General features: G+C 38.7%; 1 protein-coding gene across 1 annotated transcript; it reads right to left on the reverse strand.

The window, feature by feature from the left end:
• Positions 1-1479: 1479 nt before the first annotated feature.
• On the reverse strand, positions 1480-12957 carry LOC103698382 (coatomer subunit epsilon-1-like). The gene is made up of 7 exons (XM_008780381.6): positions 12670-12957; positions 12498-12581; positions 7793-7944; positions 4452-4587; positions 4168-4323; positions 3957-4036; positions 1480-1868 (listed from the first exon to the last, which is right to left on the reverse strand). The coding sequence occupies exons 1-7, from the start codon at positions 12838-12840 to the stop codon at positions 1775-1777; spliced, it is 873 nt and encodes a 290-aa protein (XP_008778603.4). The 5' UTR covers positions 12841-12957; the 3' UTR covers positions 1480-1774.
• Between the last annotated feature and the right edge of the window lie 6163 nt (positions 12958-19120).

Consider the following 19120-nt stretch of genomic DNA (forward strand, 5'->3'; position numbering starts at 1 on the left):
GATCCAGTCAGACACTGTAGTAGAGCCGCCTTCCATGTAAATGCTACCTGCACCTAAAGCACACCTGGCATAGATGAGACCTCAGGCTGAATGGTGTTATTTCAAGTGAAGGCTAAAAGATTGTTTTTCAAGCTGCTTAGGTTGTTCTTGCAGTCTCCTCGTTCATGGAAAAAGCCTAGGCGACAATGGTGGTACTTCTACTTTATGATCAAAATTCCCAAGGTTAGCACCGGGTAGTCCCTTTCACTCATCAAATCCTTCAAAGACGTGTCTCCTTTGTTTTCTTTTCTTTTTTAGGTAGTTTCGGTTGCTGGTCCAATTTTTTCTGGGGGGGTAAACGAGTGCCTATGTGGTGAAACATAGTTAATGGCATCTCAGTTGGATTCAGCTCTGTCAAACCAAGATAGAGGGACAGCAAGCTCAAATCCTCTTCAACTCCTGTAATCAAGGGTAGATGCAAGATTTTTATTGGCTGAGAAGCTCTAGTTCGTATCCAGATTCACCGAGGTTACTTTTAAATGATGAAGGAAACTAATAACCTGGACTTCTTCCAGCCTACCAAAATGTCATGAAAGAATTTTCCTACGAAGAATCCATATTTGGCAACTTTATTTTAGTCCTTTGACTGCAATCATGCACATAATCCTCCTCTAATCTTCATTTATCATTTAATCCTTGCCACAAAGTTTGGATTGTTTCACACAGTTTAACCTGTTTTCTGTACACAATTATGCCTGTCTAATAACAAGACAGGAACTAAAGAATATAATGTCCAATCACCGGCACAAGATAAAATGCCAATCAATAGGCATAAATGATAAATGGTTGCCAATCCAAGGGCTCAGCCACAATTCCACATATATTTCAACAGTCATCCTTTACTAAATTGCTAAATGGATGCTACCAAGTCTAAGTTGAGCTTTAAGATACTGATGACACCAAATTAGCATAAGCCTCAATAATCCCCATATTTTGGAAAAGAGACTAGCAGTATTGCCAGAGGTGACTTTATCATTTCCAGGGAAATAAAGATTAAATATTATTCATTTAAACGAATGTAAAGCATAATTATCTATAGATAATTTATTGATCTGAAAACAACTAAATTAACTATTGCAATATCTGACAGACTAATATAATTTAATGCCACGAGCCAAGATGAATAGAGATGGGATGAGGTGAAGAATTTTGCATAGGATGCCTCACCAGGTTATCTCCAAATCCATTTAATTATCACATCACCACCCACTTAACAAAAGAGACCCAAACCAACGGCCAACCAGGACTAGAATCAATTGCCAACTTTGCATCTTAACCAACCAGCTGCTGTTAGCCTGTTTATATCTGAGGATTAATTTTTGATATCTGGAAATATAAAGCAGCTATTCCTCCCCATAAAAAGTCCATTGCCTGTGGAATGGTGGACTTCTCCATCTAGAGAGTTGCTATAAACCCCTATAGAGAAAGAAATCCTGCCTATAAATAACATTGGACAATTTTCTTGATGTTCTGTGCAACCATTTGAACATTATAGTATCAATATCATCTAAAAGGACGGTTTTGATGACTAACAGGGTTTAACTTTTTTTTAAAAAAGACCAAAATGTCAGAACCAAAAACAATCTTTTGGTCAAAATTCAATGAGAAAATAGTAATCCCCACACAAGGTACCAACCAAAAAGCAACTACTGAACATTAAACTACAATATAGTATAATAAAAAAGAACAGGGATGAAATTATGCTCCACCAGCTGGAAACTGCAACATCAAGGGCTCATGCAATGGCTTGAACAGCTCTCTCAAAGATAACTTCAGCAGAAGAGGCACGCTGAACAAGCATATGATCAGGATGTGATAGCTTCAACTGGCTGAAGAAGCAAAGAAACAAAATTCAGCAGCACTCAACTTGGATTACATTAATATAATGCATTAAAGTGGAGAATTTGCTTCAAAGTATATAGTAAGAATGAGGATGTTGTAGGCAAGTACTCTAGGAAATCAGGAACAGGAGTTAGGCCTTACAATACATGCCTAAAGCCTAACTCAGCATCTAAAGCTAAACATGCCCACCATGGCAACCGCCCAGATGCCTCGAGTGCATCTGGGATCTTAGACAGGGCCAAAGAATGCAAACTTTGAAGTTATGTTGAATGAAAGCTTTACATATGCTCTAATTTCATTGTAACATAAATATAATTGCAAGTACTAGGGTAAACTTGAAAACTATTGTCATATCTTAGCATTTAAAAGTACAATTACAGTGAATTGTAATGTGGTATTAGTAGGTTCGCCGTCTCGGTACCGGATTCCGTACCGGTGTCACACTAACACAATGTCGGTACGTTACGGTACATAATTTTTTTTGTCGTGCCGAGTGTCGGTACGCTACCCATACCGGATATCCGTACCGAACCGGTACGGTAAGCCCTCGTACTGTCCGGTTCGGGCCGGTACAACATACCATGGGTATTACTTTGATGTATAAGTGAAAGTAATAAGTAAAAAACTTTAATCATGATGCTTTCCGGCAGCTCTTTCCCTGAACTTTACCTGCTGCATCCAACTGCCTTGATATCATCATTATAAAGTCAATCAACATTATAAATTCGATAATAAATTAACATTAAAACCTGAAGTGACCTGATATGAGGAGTTAAAGGTCCACAAAGATTATAAATTCGATTAACATTATGGCTCCACAAAACAGGGAGAACATATCATGTTAACATCTGATCAATGAGAATTGATCCACTGATAGGAATATATAGATGAGATTTCCTTGCATGACATATCATCTTGGTAGATACAATTCTAGCTAGAGCTTTGGCAATCGTCCAGTTCCAAGTCATTGGTTTCCATCTAAAGTCCTGGCTTGGATATGCATAGGCAAAACTCGAAGAAAAGGTTATGAAGTTTTGATCTTAAAGGTAAAGATCTACCGGTGACAGGCAAGCTACATTCAGACTTCAATGATGGGAGGCAGAAACTTGAAATTATTTCACATTCCAGATACCTTAAAACCAGATTTTCATGGGCGTGATTGCAAGAGTTGAATAAGAGTCCGAGTCAGCAGAGAGAAAAGAGGATACGATGACTCATGCATAGAAGTTAAATCTTAACAAGGGATACAAACATATGTATCAATATCTTATCAACAACGACAGAAAAACAAATGTATGACAAAAGCTCAAACTCTTCAAAATTTAACTAAAATTTCCTCTTTGTTCATTTATGTTCTCGTATTTATCATTTCCAATGTTCGTCGTCTCGGTATTGGACCCCGTACCGGTGCCACACTAGCACAGGATTGATATGGCACGGTACAGAATTTTTTTGGCGTACCGAGTATCGGTACATCACCTGTATTGGGTATTGGTACCAAACTAGTACGGTATGGTACGTCCCATACCGTCTGATTCGGGCCGGTACGGCGTACCATGATCATTTCTATGCTTTCTAGCATGCTTTAAGTGCTTGCCTGTATTCTTTACATTCCATTAATTTATAAATAAAATAAGCTTTCTGGATTCATAAGAGTCAGTTAACAAGGAATGCCACAAATAAAAATGAAGGGTACATGCTCAAGAGCATATGGTTGATTTTAAAGGTTTTACATCTCGATACTAGGTCCTATATCGGTACCTTGCTTATATGTGTGGCATGGCATGGTATGCCCTGACACATGGTATGCATGCTATGTCGGCACGGCATCAATAGCATGTGTCAATATGGTACCATGTCAAGCCTCTGTACCATACCCCATACGGACCGGTACAGTGGTACATAAAACCTTGGTTGACTTCATGTTAAGAAAATTATGCTTCAGTAAAATCAAAGCATTGACTCATGCCTGAACAGATGAGTTTATACACTTATGTGCATAGGAAAACCAAACCAGAAATTCATGTTATTTAGATTCTTATATGCAAATTTTTACACAGCATTCATTCACATACCTGAGGTATCGAGCTGCAGGTTTGCCTAGGTGAAGGCTGCATACAACTATGTTGGCCAGTGATTCTGCATCTTTGGAATCCTGCAGAAACCAAAAAACAGAACCTTTTAGTCCATTCCACAGTGCAACTTGTCCTTCACAAGTCTTTGAAATAAAAGCAATACCTAAACAAAAGAATATAAAAGCACAATATTTGGATGTTAGAAGCTTACCCTGTTAAGTGCTTCAAGTAATAGGGTTTCAGCTTCATCGAAGCGACCCATGTGCATACAACAGACAGCCTTACCATTCAGAACCAAAGGAGTCACCTGGTTCTTCTCAGAGAAATCTTGGAAAATAAGATATGCCTCCTGTATCTTTGAACCACCCTGAATTGCAAAGCAATATAATTACGGCCCATATTAAAAAGTTAAGAGTATCTCAATGTAAACACACAATTCAAATATATGTGTGTGCATGTGTTTGTGTGTGTGTGTAAGAAAAAAAGAAACCTTACCACTGCCAGGTTTACCCATGCATTCGCAAGTTGTGTCAGTGTATGGTCTTCATCAATTTGTAGCATGATCTTCAGTTGTTTCTCTGCATAGTCTGACCTGTGCATCTTAAGGTATATTTGAACATTCAATGCATGCCTGCAAACAAGCAATTTGGTCAAATCACTATAGTTTTGAGAGTTGTTTAGTGGCAGGCATTAGAATGTGTAGCATGAAAAATTCAGTAGTTGCTGGAGCTAATAATTTTTTTCATGCTCTAGTACATCTGAATATACCCACGGTCAAAGAATGCTGAACCGGCCCATACCGGCCGGTTCCGCCCGTACCGAACCAGTCCGGTCTCTGACCGGGCCGGTTCAGGCATAGAAAACGGTTCCGTCCAGTTCGGCCAGGACTCAGTGCGAACCAGTCCGATTAAATTTGCCACAGCGCACCGCACGCGCTATGGCATATTTGGCGGGGGTGATGAGCCATCCGCAATACGGTAGCAGTAAGCACGGTTGTCCACCAGAGCCGTCGGATTCCGTCGGTCGATCGTCTGGTTCGAATACCTACCTCTCGCGGAAGGATTCAATAATCGAACGATGCTGTCGGCAGCACTTGCACACCCCAAAGAATGGATCCAATCCATCCCAAGCACAGCGGGCGCCAACCGGTACGGCACCCGGTACCAGTTCGGCAATCCTTGCACATGGCATGTATCGTGCATCAACGTCCTTTATATTCCATACATTCTAACACCTTTTATATCACCATACAATTCAAGTGCATCAATTGCTTGAAAACATTTCTCACATCATGATTTGTAGTCCTGCACCTTTGTTTCTTCCACAAAAGCCAAGAGCATAATATTATGGATGCACTAGGAAAATAAGTCATATTATGAGCTGCCCATCTATAAAGTATGCAGAAAACTACTTTGCTTCCATTGATTCAGAGGAGTGTAGAAATTTGAATCCAACAAAACATCTAACACTTCGCAAATTAACAAAATGACCGGGCAAAAAAAAGTTCGTAATCCATAAAAAGTGGGTTCTGAAAATCTAGCTTGGTTTAACATGCACAGGTGAAGCAGCGACAGAAATGATGCTACTAATTGGAGAAAACCATGGTTCAACAAGGCTGCTAATCTGTGCTTCAAGATTAATAACAAGTAATGAGTGGAGTTGCATCACTTGGATATATCAAGTGCAGCTTAAAGGATAAAGGTACATACCAGGTGCATATATCATATATCTAGCTCACAACTCTATGCTATCAATTATTCTTTTGCTTTATTCATTAATTTTTTTGGTACATCGGCGGCTCACACCTGACTGCTTTATTCATTAATTAGTGAACAAAAAGAATCAAACAAAAAGGACTCGAGTAAGATCAACCCACTGCTATCAATATTACACAAACACATTAACTATCTACTATTACACAAGCACTGAAGATCAATTATAAAGGAAAAAATTTTGGTGTGGATTTCTTCATTTTATGAGTTATGAATGCATCTTCGATTATAACTTCTCAAATTTCAACTTTTGAGGTAGTATCCAGCTTGAACCATCATTGATCAATACAGAATGACATGTACCCCCATTTTTTCCAAATGAGCCCTAGAACATCCAGCATGGTGGAGTACAGAACTCAGACTGTTACCATCAGGAAATCCTCATTCCATAGAATAATATCATTATATTCACATTTTCATATGACCTAAGAACAAATTCCAAGTCATTGCCTTCTACTGGTGAGCAAAACTAGGCAATCCAACAGAGTCCGCAACTACAAGGAATCACAACATATGTTATTGAAAACATGAGTATTGCTTTTGAAAGACCCAATAAAGGTGCTGCTGTCTTGTCATAATTACTAATTAAAACCTTGAAGTTATGCTACCCACCAACAAAAGGAGCAATACTTTAAGCCAACTAGCATAACTTCAAATGCATCAGCAGAATGATTCAGAATGAATAAATATGTAGCTTACACAATTTTGTATCCTTCCTACATATCTTATACATAAAAGAGAATGTAACTTATTTTAGTATTATACAATGCATATTAATACTTAGTGGTGATATTTACTCATGAAACAATGTGCTAAGATTTATGTCTAACAAAATTATTGGGATATATGTGATTATCCCTCTCTTTGCAATGGAAAATTAGTCCAATCTCAAGATATCAAATAGAGTGTTGGTGGACTTAGAATGGGCTTAAATCAGATTAGGCTGGGGCCAAGCTAAATTAGTTGTTGACCAAGATGAATTTGTATTTTTAAATCCATAGTATATTCAGGGCCTACAGAAAGTTTTTGGCTTGTTCTTTGTTTTTATGGTCACATTATCCATTTAAAAAAGAAAAGGAAAAAAGTAATCAGCTTTTTCCTGATCCCTACTTTGTACCCTCTCCTCTTCTCTCCACACAGTTCTCCTTTCCGCTCCAGTCTCCTCTCATCTCCTCTCAACTTGCCTCATCCACTGCCATAATCCTGCCCAATCTATCCCACCATATGGATGGCTACAAATATGTAGCATCATCTACCCCGACTCTGCATACCTATAGCCCCAATACCCTGGCTCGCGATCTGTCTCCCTGCTCGGATCTCTTTGTTTCTCTACTCGCCTCTCCTATATTCCCACTCCCACCACTACTATCACATCCCAATTTCCATATCCTCAATCCTGAGACAATAGCTTCCTCCTTTGCTTTTATGCACTGAATCTAACTGCATACCTCTTTTACAGAACTTACCCTCATCCCACCAGGGGTTCTGACACACACCAAAAAACAAATTAATAAATAAGAAATGCTAAGCCCAAATCTGGCCAAGACTGGATTGGGCTTTGAGACTCAGGGCAAAGCTGGAACAGTGGACGAGCTACTTGCTCCTGACCAATTCCCCACATGTTATCAACCCTGATGTAGTCCTTATAATCCTTATTTGTGAGGATCCAACTGTAGTCCTCTTCTAATGAAGGCCTTATTCAAGTGTTTTGTAACCCAATGAGGGTATTTGATATCCAAATAAAAAGTTGCACAAATCAGATGGAGATGATAGGAGTTATAAGTCCGTCTTTTCTACATAAACAATTCAATAAATAATATTTACTTTTCATGAATCTGTGGCATTTAAAATTGTTAAGAAAGAGATTTCTGACTAGCATACTCATTATTTCATCCAGAATATAGATAATAACTAAATCATTCTTTTATTAGTAAGGAATCATCACAACTACATTCACCACATCCCACAATTTCAAAAATCCAATGCAGTCTGTCGCACACATAATCATATAAATGTATTAGAAAATATTTTCTAATGGAGATAATATGGGGGTTTGGGACTAACAATTCTAGAGTTCCTCCAGAGTTTGTGTGCTTAAAAGCCTCATTATAATTTTGTTCATGCATGAAAATGATCCCGGCAATCAGTCGAAGAGCAGGGTTGTTTCCAATTGCCGCATCATTCAGCCACTCTTGGAGACTCGCGATAGCAGATTCCTTGAGAATAAAATGCAAGAAAAAAAAAACTCTTGAGAAACAATAAATGCAAAGACTAAGCACACAAGACAGACCAAAAAGACAAGGCATAGACAAAGCTCGTAAGCTTAATCCAAAGTATAACTGTGCATCATGTTATATACATTAAATACAATAAAGATGCTAAGGTTAAATCCTCAATAGGGTAAGAAAAAGACAAAGCACAAAAATGCATAAATAACAAGACTGGACATTTACAGGACGGAAACTGCTTGCTTCAGATGATCAAACAAAAAAAAGCAAAAATAAGAAACAAACGAAGGCCTCCTACTAGCAATACAGTGGATGAGAGAGAGAAAGAGAGATTGTCTCCACCAAAATAGTTCTCACACTAACTTCAAGCATTCACCATCTAACCCCCTTTGTAGATTTTAGCATTCCTATCCCCCTCAAGGAAGCCAAGTTTTCTCCCATCATACTAAACTAAGTATCATTCACAAGAGAACCTAAACAAGCTTTCATGGCATCCACCCTCCTAGCATTTTTGCAATCCTTTTCAAAGGTAATTGATTGAGTCATTGACAAATGGAAAGAAGCCTATAATCCAACTAGCAAAAATTGCAAAATAAAAAATCAATCAAAATCTAAATCTAGTACTCAAGAAATCATTCAATTAGAATCATCCATGCCAAGCTAGATGAGAACATGAATGCAACCATGCAAAGTAACTTTAATGAAAAAACCTGAAACATAAACAACATTTAACACATACATGGTATGCGGAACATAGGAAGGATGTCATCAATGTGGACAAGAAGCTGAAAATGGGGACAGAATGAAGATTGAGAAGTCTCGTAAACTGAATTCTTTATACGGATTACCAACACCAGTTGATCAAGAAATAAATAGACAACTATAAGTAAATTATAAATTATTTAAACCATGAAAAAAGGCAAGGACCTAGATTTTTGGGATGCCTTGTCAATGAATCATTGAGATGGTTTGCAAGCTTCCACACAAGATGACAAGAAATTTCATCATGAGGAAAGCACATTTGCATTAGATTTCTGATGGTAGATTTTCTTTCTTTGGATCTCTAATAAAGTCTAGACTTTTTTTCTTGGAAGTCTCCCATAACTATAGCAGTTGGGTAGCTTTTGTTTTGAAACTCTCTAACTACTCATTCCATATCTTTCTTCACATGCCATCACATGAGATTGTTGAACCAACAGTGGACACTCAGGAGTGTCCAAAATATAGTAGGAGACTGTTAGGTGACACTGCAAGTTGACAAAAACATGTATCACTATCATCTACCAGCAGAACATTCTTTAATATCAAATTCCCAGCCAGATAAAGTGGGGATGACAACATGAACCCTTTTAATGACAAACTAAGCAAGTGGAAGAGATGAAGTTGACTTACAGCACAGACATCTAAAGAAGTAATATCTACCTTCCAGACTACTTTAACCAAGCCATTCTCACCAGCATTCGGCAAAGATAACAAGATCATAGTAGAAACAAAGCATTGTGGAATGAATGATATTAGGATGTGGATTTTGGTAACTAGTTATTCATGCAACTATAGTGTTTGGCACAAACTCTGATTTTAGGTTTAAGCTACAACCAATCTGAAAAACAGTGGTCAAGTTGAAGCTTATAGATAAGACTAACTTATGGGGCCAAATATATATTAAACATGGGCACTTTTGACCGTCATTGCTTCATTTCATGGTATACCATAAAGCAATTTTATCAAGATTGAATTCAGATTTTTTGAGTTTTGAGAACATTTGAAAACATTGTAAAGTTAGGTTGGAAAAAAGAAAGAAAAGAAAAGGCATAACTTTTGGCATAAATCTGACTGCTCTATATCTCAAATATCACAGCCATGTGATTTGTTATATGAAAAATATTCATGAAATGCCAAGAAGATATGCTGCACATTAAATTGATGCAATTGATTTTTTAACTTTTTCTTGAACAAATATTTATTTGCATGAAACTATCAAAACAATAAAATGAAAGATGCTCAACAACGTAATATGTTCTAAAGGGTATCTGATGGATTTCCTTGATTTTACATTTTCGGCCAAAAATCTCAAAATTAAAGTCAGAACTATGAAGTAGAACCAAAATACCAAAACTTCCTAGACCCAGCCAAAACCAAGACCAAAATCAGGTCTTAAACCTTGGCATTGTTTTACCTAAAAAGATAACAATTTCCAGCTCCACTCATTTTTCCCTCCTATCTTTATTCAAAAAACTATATTGATCCATAACTAGTTCGTATCCCCTGTAATGTTGCATTTTTTTCTTCCATCTTTAAGTAAAAGAACCCAACATCAATAAGAAACATAAGATTTTTTAAGACCTGGTATTAAAGAAAAGATAGTTCACATTCTGCTTGGTTAGTAAAAATAGATTTGGCTGGACTGTATTAATAAAAGGAGTGGGAACATAAGAACCATAGTTTTTAGTAATAATGAAGAATTTCTTCTATCATTTTCTAATCTTCTTATTGTATAGAATATATATAAATATATGTATATACATATATATATAGAGAGAGAGAGTAGGTCGATCTTTCACCTTACCAGAAAAGTGTTAGATATTCATTTTCCATGCATGTTAGGATTGATATTTTAATATTTTACAGGTTCACCTTTGCAAATAAAATATAGTATAAATGTAATTCAGTAATTTTAACTAGTGAGTTTGAAAGGTTTTCCTTTTGTTTCATTAATTGATGGAATCGCCTTGCTAAAAATTTTGAGACTACAATGCCCTTCAAGAAAGAAAAGTAGAAACCTAAGGCTATTAGCTAAGCAAAGAAGGGTTTCAACTTTCAAGTGCATATTTTGCATAAAAGGTAAGAAAATTTTATGTAAATGTAATATAAACAGGAAAAAAAAATTAAAAATCCACTGCAGTTTGCTGTTGTCTTCCTTTTATTAATCAGAGAGAATGGGAAGTGAATTGAAACATGTGGTAGGTAGATTCAAACCATTGTCTCCAGAATCGAGAGTGGATTCGGGTGCAGGAATGGGGAAGCAGAGGGCAGTTCAAGAAATCTAGATTGGGAAAGCAGTTGAGAAGCAAGTGCAAGAGTCAGAATATGAAGAGTTTGAATAGCCAGTGTAGCATCATGGTAGAATATTTCTGCCACTAAATTTGAAATACAAGCAAGATACAGCTGAGAGATAATGCCTCCATGCATGAAAGCAGAAAAATAATAATAATAATAATCGATATGTGAGAAGCATCTAGGAAACTCTTGGGAGCCACTAGGCAATTTCTTATCAGAGGTTCTTTAATATTTTGCATAACAAGATTTTGTTTAGTTCCCCATGTGTTTATTCTTCTCTTTAATTTATAATTTTTAAAAAGAAGATAAGATCAATTTATCATAAGGGTTTGCAGAAACTTTCGAACTTTCCAACTCAAATAGATGTGTTTCCCAATAACTACCAAACATTGCAGCCATTGTTGAAATCAAAAGAAGCCAATGATAATGCATCGTAATCATAAATATTATAGCAATGAATTACTAATTTTATTTTTCTTTTATTTTAGCTTCCATCAATCATCTGAATCAGAAATTTAGCCTCGGTGACAACTTTCCTAACATGAAGAACTGAAGTAACATCCCTATGGATACAAGTGCCCAAAACACAGAACAACTAAACATTAATGAAAAGGTCAAAAAATCAAGCTTAAACTACAAGACTTTACATGTTTGGAAATTATAGATTTGAGCTATTCAAGCTTTATAATAGACCATCATCAGTATAAACAATATATCTCAACCCCTTGGCCCTGCATATCACATAATTTTTCACACAGTGCTAAAGTGTGATGCATTGATGGAGAGCAATTAACCTAGGACACATTGAATGGAAATGCCATGCCTTCAAAAAAAAAAACAGAAAAAGAGAATTGTGTAGGCACTCAAATTAAAGACTGGTCAAAGACATATATTAGAACATAATAAGCACTGGATACCCATTCCTACCTTGCTATAAATCTATACATATACTGAAATGCAAAACTTACAATCACAACCTTACAACATTGGCACTTAGGAGCGTATAATAAGTGATTCAAGAACTAGGAGCAAACAAGCAAATAAATATGCAGCGCATAAACGCACAAAAATAACAGGCAGCAGAGCTATTCATGTGACTCAGCCAGACCAAATCTGAAGAAATAACACTTCATCGCAGCAGAAAGTACCCTCATAATACAGTCTGATCTAGACTAAGTGTAACACAATTTGCAACACATTTAATCAATGGTGGTAAACAACTAGTCCAATTGACAGAATGAAAGCACAATATCTGATCTCAACAAAAGAACTCCAAAGAAACATACTCAAAGTATTTCAATTATAATGACCGCAATCATATCTTGGACGAGAACTTCATATCAGATCACAGGAAATAGCAGGGATAAGCAAATCCAAGACAGATCAAACGGATTGGGTTTCATTGCTCCAGATCCAAACAAATTAAACCACCAGACCTAAAAGAGAGTCCAACCAGATCCAATTCGGGCACCAGGGAAACCAACCTTGTCTCCGGCAAGGTAAAGGGCGAGCAACTTGACGGCCTGGAGGGCAGTGGGGGCCGAGGAATCAATCTCGCTGATCACGAGCTGCAGAGGAGCGGCAGATCCCGAGGATCAGAGAAGAAACGAGGAAGTAAGAGATCAAAGATCTAGAGAAAAGAGAGGGAGAGGCGACCTGGTAGGAGCCGAGGGCAATGTAGGAGCGGTAGACGAGGGAGTCACGCTCGACGGCGTCATCGGGGGAGAGGTTGGGGATGTCGCTCTTGTTGATGGCGTCCTGGTACGCCCCCAAGTAGAAGCTATTGCGGAGGTTGAAGAGGTGGTCGGGGCCCGCCGACGACGCCATTGCCGGCGATCCAAGCAACGAACCAACGCACCACGGAGAGAGAGAGTGCTAGCGCTGGAACAATGTTAAGAAGGTCGACGCGAATTGATCCGATCCGACCGGATAGCCGGTTTCTGTTCTTTTTTATTCTTTATTCGGTTTCTTTTTATTCTTTATTCGGTTTCTTTTTCTTTCTTTCTTTTTTCTTTTTTTCTTTTTTTTGTGCCTCGGCAAAAAGAGAAGGGAGAGAAAGGGACAAGCCCACCGCCATGTAGCAGCTCCCACTAGGCCCCCATCCTACCAGGAGAATATTCGATGCGGGCAGAAATGACCGTATGTTGGGCATGCCGGCCGGTTTTACTCATACCCTCCCCACCCGTGGGCCCGGCTCGTTATCTCTCTAGGCTCCCGCACGATTACCTTCCGTGTGAGTACGTCACACCTAGCACCACCGAAGCTACCAGCGGACCAATAAGCCCTCCCGGACTACGTGTCTGAGCAGGGAGCATCCGGTCTCCATAATTTAATCGATGCATGCGTGTTTTGAACTCGGAACACTTAGATGGAAGTAAGGCCAGTTCTACTGAGCTACCTCCTCCTCAGTGGCCTTTATTCGGTTTCTTTGTTACAAATCCATGTATCAGTGGACATAGGAGGATGTATTTTTTACTAAAAAATGGAAAAAATGATTGTGGGACCGCATAAAAAAATTGTATTGGAATAAGTACAGAAAGTAAATAGCTAAGTTGAGATAGTCATAAAATATTATATATATTGATTAGTTGGATAGTTTTTGAATGCTTATATAAAATTAAGAAATTCAAATAATACATTCTGGCTAGGCTTTTTGGGTGAAATCATGGATTATTACAAATGATATCAGGGGGATCCGGCCTATAACCTATGTAAACTAGAAGATACTGTAGCACGGATATATTTGAGCTGATCCTAAGTTGATCATGGCATTTGTGATTGAATTTGAATAGATTTGGATCCTTATCCTAGCGAGTACGCCAAGGCTTAAATTAGGAAACTGCGTAATGATCTACTGGATCCAAATAATACTTTCTGGCTAGTCTTTTTGGGTGAGGTCTTGGGTTGTTACAATTACAAAATTAGAGATTACAAACTAGAGTTAGATAAGTCAGGTCTTATATATTTCAATTGAACTTTGATTGTACTTGGATGAGGTTTAAATTTGGATTGTGTCGTGAATAATTTAGGTGCATCTTTGGATGGATATTTGATTTATTGATCGGGGTTTAGCTCAACCTTTTGTCTCGTAGAAGAGCTTTAGATTTAAATCATATGACATTTATGTTAGATTTTTAAATTCAACTTGGAAATGGACATGTAAGGCAAAATCCGAGATCAATTTCCGACCAAAAATTTTCTAGCAACTAAAGAAATCTATATAGTCTTTCGAAGCCACACATGTTCCCAAAGAAAAGCAATCAGCTGAAAGATTGGTTGGCTTCAGTTATTCCTCACTTAAATATGAGTTTCAAGAACCATACTACCGTGTAAACCCAACTAGCCTATATATTGGCGGCTGTCGGCTGATGCTTATGGTGCTTCTATCATTTGTGCTTAATTTTGAGGTTTGCAGTCATCATATGTACTAAAAGTGTGCCGTAGAATTTGAATCGAGGTGGAAATACGGCTCGGACGACCTCGAGATCGGCTGGAGACGACTGAGCAGGTTGAGATGTCAGGTGTTGGTCTTCTTTGCTGGGTGGCCTGTAAGAAGTCCGCTTGCCTGAGAGTTTTCGATGGAAGACCCTCCAATGCCTAAGGGCTCGTTTGGTTCGCAGGAAAACGAGGGGGGAAAGTGTGGTCAACGGGAAAGTAATGAAATGCCTCTTGTTTGGTTGGAGTTTTCAAAGGAGAGAGATGGGAAAGTGGTATTCCCATGGGAATATGATTCCCACATTTCATGGGAAAGTCTTTCCCATGAGAAACATGGGAAAGTTACTTTCCCATGAGGTGGGAATCACTCCTTTTTTATTTTTTTCCAAAAAGACCCTTCAGCATTAAAGAAGCATTAAAGAGGCATTAAAGACCTAATTTTTATTAAGGGCATAATAGGAATTATACATAACTTTCCTAGGAAAGTGGATGGTCAACCAAACATAAGCACTTTGGAAATTAGTCACTTTCCCATGGTTAACCAAACATGTCAAAAGTACTTTCCTAGGTATCCTCTTCCTAGGAATCTGATTCCCAGGAATCATATTCCTAGGAGGGAAAATACTTTCCGCGAACCAAACGAGCCCTAAGTGAAAACAATAAGGCAATAGTATAGAAGAAAGAGAATTATAGCAAAGGATCGCTCTGGGAGTAGGGTTACATGTGTATTGCATACCTGAGATCCCTGGGTTGCTCTCCTTACATAGAAAAGTCAGTTAGTCGTTACCTGGGCCAACGTGGCATGTAATTATGGCCAAGCAATAACTGGTGGTATGGCCGCGACATAGGTACCAGTCCACGTAGGCGGCAGAGTGTGCTAGTGGAGCACAAAATGTGATGCCACTGCGACTGTGGACCGCTAGGACTGTCGGTTATTGGGACTGTCAGCCCTAGTCAACTCATGCTAATTGTCTTGCCTGACTAATGACTCCTTGATCGATCGGTCGAGCAGTTCACGTTGGATGGTCGGCTGCTTGGTTGTGGCCAAGGTAGTTCTCTTCGGCTTACATCCAAGGTAAAGGAAGAAATCTGGTCTGAGGTTGAGGTACCTCATATTTCTCCCATCACTTGCCCCCACTTCCAAGGCTGACCTCCACTCTGGTTCAGATGATGAAAGTGGAGTGGTTACCTCAATCAAAGGCGACGCCTTTGTTAGAGGTGTTGAGTGAGTCATTTGGTCTTTTTGAAGTGTCGCTGGGGTCTAGGCTATCTTGAAACGTCATCATTGCGGGGAGACTTTGAGGCACCATTAATGCGGTGATTCGATGAATCGCCCATGCCATACCCTTGGTTGACACATGGTGTGATCTACCTGAGAAGATCAATCGGCAAAAATATCAAGGTCGTCTGCACCCCTATATATCGAGTGCTTGAATTGTTCAGGCACCTTGGCGGTGCTCCGGCATCCTCCGTCTCTGGCTTCGGCGTCATCCATGTCTCTTCTTTCTTGGTAGACTTTCGCTCTTTGGCTGCTCGGCCCTATCCTCGTCTTCTTCTTCTTCGTCTTTCTCCTGTCCCCATGAGTAGGGTTGGGGTTAGTGCCTCGGAGGAGAGTCGTCCATCTAGGCGCATCTCGCGAGGTCAACAACCTTCGCCCTCGGGGGAAGCCAAGTCTAAGGTTCGGTCGGGCCCAAGCTATGAAGTATTTGTCCTTACTCAGGAGGAAATAGACCTCATCCAAGCTTACACATCGTGCCCCCCAAGTTCACCTACGAGCTTGCTGGTCCTGATGATCGAGTGACTAACCCGCATCCTTCTTGGCTCGGCTTATATGAGGAAACTCTATGGACCGGGCTAAGACTTCTACTCCACTCCTTTTTCGTGCAACTAATGGGGTCCTACCGCCTTGTTGATGGACCAGCAACAATATGTTGGCTCTTCTTAGGCATATGCTCTTTTTACAATGCAACAACAAAGACATGAATTTTTTTGTCAATCATAAGTCATGATTTTATCCATAATCATATCACACCTTGTAAATAATATCGAAATATGTACAATTTACATACCTATAGATTACGTACATATATACTTACATACATATCCATTTCTTGTACATAAATAAAATTACTTATACATTCAAAAATATATTCAATAGGTAAATATATTGTATAGATTCCATAGTGACCACTAAAAGTAACAATATACTACAGAATCTAAGGATGTCAATTAAATTAATATTATATATATGAACTATCAACTTTACTGCAAAATAAAGTTTCATAAGAACCTAGACATATTGAGCAATGACTTTGTAGACATAATGATCTGTACTGGAATTAGGATATTGAATACACAGGCAAGGTCTTCATCACCTAGAAAAAATATTATAGAAATAGTGTTATAGTACTCTAAAGCAAAACATGATTTTGTAGAGACAGCTTCTAAACTAAGAAAAAAGCTTAGAAATTGTAGAAGACTCTTTTGCCTCTAGCACTCCGATATCCGTAGGTATCACGGTCCATGATTAAAGGTGGACTGCGATGTCATGATCTACTATTAAAGATGGACTACGATGTCGTGTAACATGATATCACGATGTATCGTGGACTGTGAGATCAATCTTGAGAGATAAACAGAGAGAGGGAGAGAGTGGGTGGATCGCGATGTCATGGTCTACATTAAAAGGTGGACCGCGATGTCACAGTCTATGTTGAAAGGTGTGTTGGAATATTTCAAAATTCCGAGTCTGCCCTTCTCTCTCTTTTGTCTTTTTGTCTAGTGTACTTTCTTTAGTCCCACATTGGAAAGGAACAAAACTCAAAAGATCTTTATATAGTATTCAACATTTTAACTTGGTGAAGCAAAGAAAGAAAGTAGCCCACGCGCGCATGAGCCCAATGGAGGTCCAAGCCAAAATTGGCGAATCCGATCCGGAAACGTTTAACCGGGCGCGTTGCGATTATCACGCGCAGGGGACCCCCCCCCCCCCCCCCCCCGCGGGTGTGGGCTTGAGCCAGGTTTCTTTTTGCCGTTTTATTTTTTGAATTGTTTTGAATAAAACGTCGCGTCTTTAAAACAGCTCTTTGGTTATCTCTTGATAAAACGTCGCGTCTTTAAAAACACCTCTTTCATAAAACGACGTGTCTTTTAAATACGCCTCTTCATTTCTTTTTAAACCCTATCAGATCCGATAGAGTAATCTAATCTAACCTATCCTCTCTCTGTTTCCGAAAGCCTCTCTGTTTCTTGTTCCCGAGAAGAGTCTCCCTGTTTTCTTCTCTGTTGTCATTCCAAGAGCGCGGTTCTGGGCTGTTCGACCGTCACTTCATCTGCGAGTGTACGCTTGGAGTGATCCAGTTGTTGTATCCTGGAGGATAGGCCGCCATTACCTGCTACACCGAGATTCAATCTCCGAGGGCCGCGATCTATTCTTAAGGACAGTGAAATCACGCCTCAACTGATAAGTTCTTCCTTCTTTCATCTATTATTTTTCTTACAATCTTAAGAATAGTTCGGCATGGATTCTGCTATGATTACTGCTAGATCAATTCCTGATACTTCTAAAATTGAGAGTTTCAATGGTATGTATTTTAAGAGATGGCAAGAACGTGTTTATTCTGCATTGGATATGCTTAATTTTGCTCAGTATTTAAATCAGTCAAAACCGATAGAAGGGTCTGAAGATTTTGACACTAAATTCAAAGAGTGGGAACATGGAAATAAAATCTGTAGACACACAATTCTGAGTACACTGTCCAATGAACTTTTTGATGTCTACTGTTCATACAAAGAAGCTGCAGAAATTTGGGAAAATCTGAATAAAAAATATGTGTTAGAAGATGCTGGAGTACAGAAATATGCTATAGGAAATTTTCTGCACTTTCAAATGTCCGAGGATAGGGATGTGTCATCCCAAATACATGATTTTCATAGATTAGTCACTGATCTTAAAAATGAAGATATAATGCTTCAAGAAGTTTTCCTAGCCGGCTGTTTGATTGAAAAATTACCTGAGTCTTGGAAACATTATAAAAATAGCATGAAGCACAAAAGGAAACATATAAGTCTTGAAGATGTTATTGTTCATATTAGAATAGAAGAACAAAATCGAGTCAGAGACCGAGAACAATTGGCCAAGGAAATGACTTCAAAAGCCAATGTTATAGTCAGCAAACCAGGTGGGTCTCGTTCAAAGTCCAAGAAGCCTTATCTCAAAAATGATAAGAAACCTAAGTTCCAAGGTCCAGGTTTTAAAAGAAAAGGAACTTGTTTTGTTTGTGGAAAACCTGGACATTATGCTAATCAATGCAGGTTTAGAAAAAGGAATGATATATCTGCTAAACCAAATGCTAACTTGGTGGAGACAGATATTATTGCAGCAGTTGTGTTTGAAACCAACATGGTTATGGGAGCAAAGGACTGGGTGGTAGACTCTGGGGCTACGAGACATATTTGTGGAAATAGAAGTGCGTTTACTTCCTACACTCCATTGAATGAAGGCGAGGAACAAGTGTTCATGGGTGATTCGAGACCCTCGCCAGTGGTTGGCAAAGGAAAAGTACTCCTCAAGCTAACATCAGGAAAAGTCCTTTCCCTGAATGATGTGCTGCATGTTCCTAATATCCGTTGGAACTTAGTATCTGTTTCTTTATTAGGAAAGGCTGGAGTT

Source organism: Phoenix dactylifera, chromosome 12 (assembly GCF_051530095.1).
Source record: "Phoenix dactylifera cultivar Ajwa chromosome 12, Ajwa_hap1_PhDact_Kaust_v1.1, whole genome shotgun sequence".
Classification (NCBI taxonomy): domain Eukaryota; kingdom Viridiplantae; phylum Streptophyta; class Magnoliopsida; order Arecales; family Arecaceae; genus Phoenix; species Phoenix dactylifera.

Excerpts from the sequence above, each read along its gene's own strand:
- LOC103698382 (XM_008780381.6), bottom strand. The coding sequence starts at position 12,840 with ATGGCGTCGTCGGCGGGCCCCGACCACCTCTTCAACCTCCGCAATAGC. Across the intron at positions 7,945-12,497 it reads TTTACCTTGCCGGAGACAAG|GAATCTGCTATCGCGAGTCT; the intron begins GTTGGTTTCCCT and ends TTTATTCTCAAG. Across the intron at positions 4,037-4,167 it reads TACTTGAAGCACTTAACAGG|GATTCCAAAGATGCAGAATC; the intron begins GTAAGCTTCTAA and ends TGGTTTCTGCAG.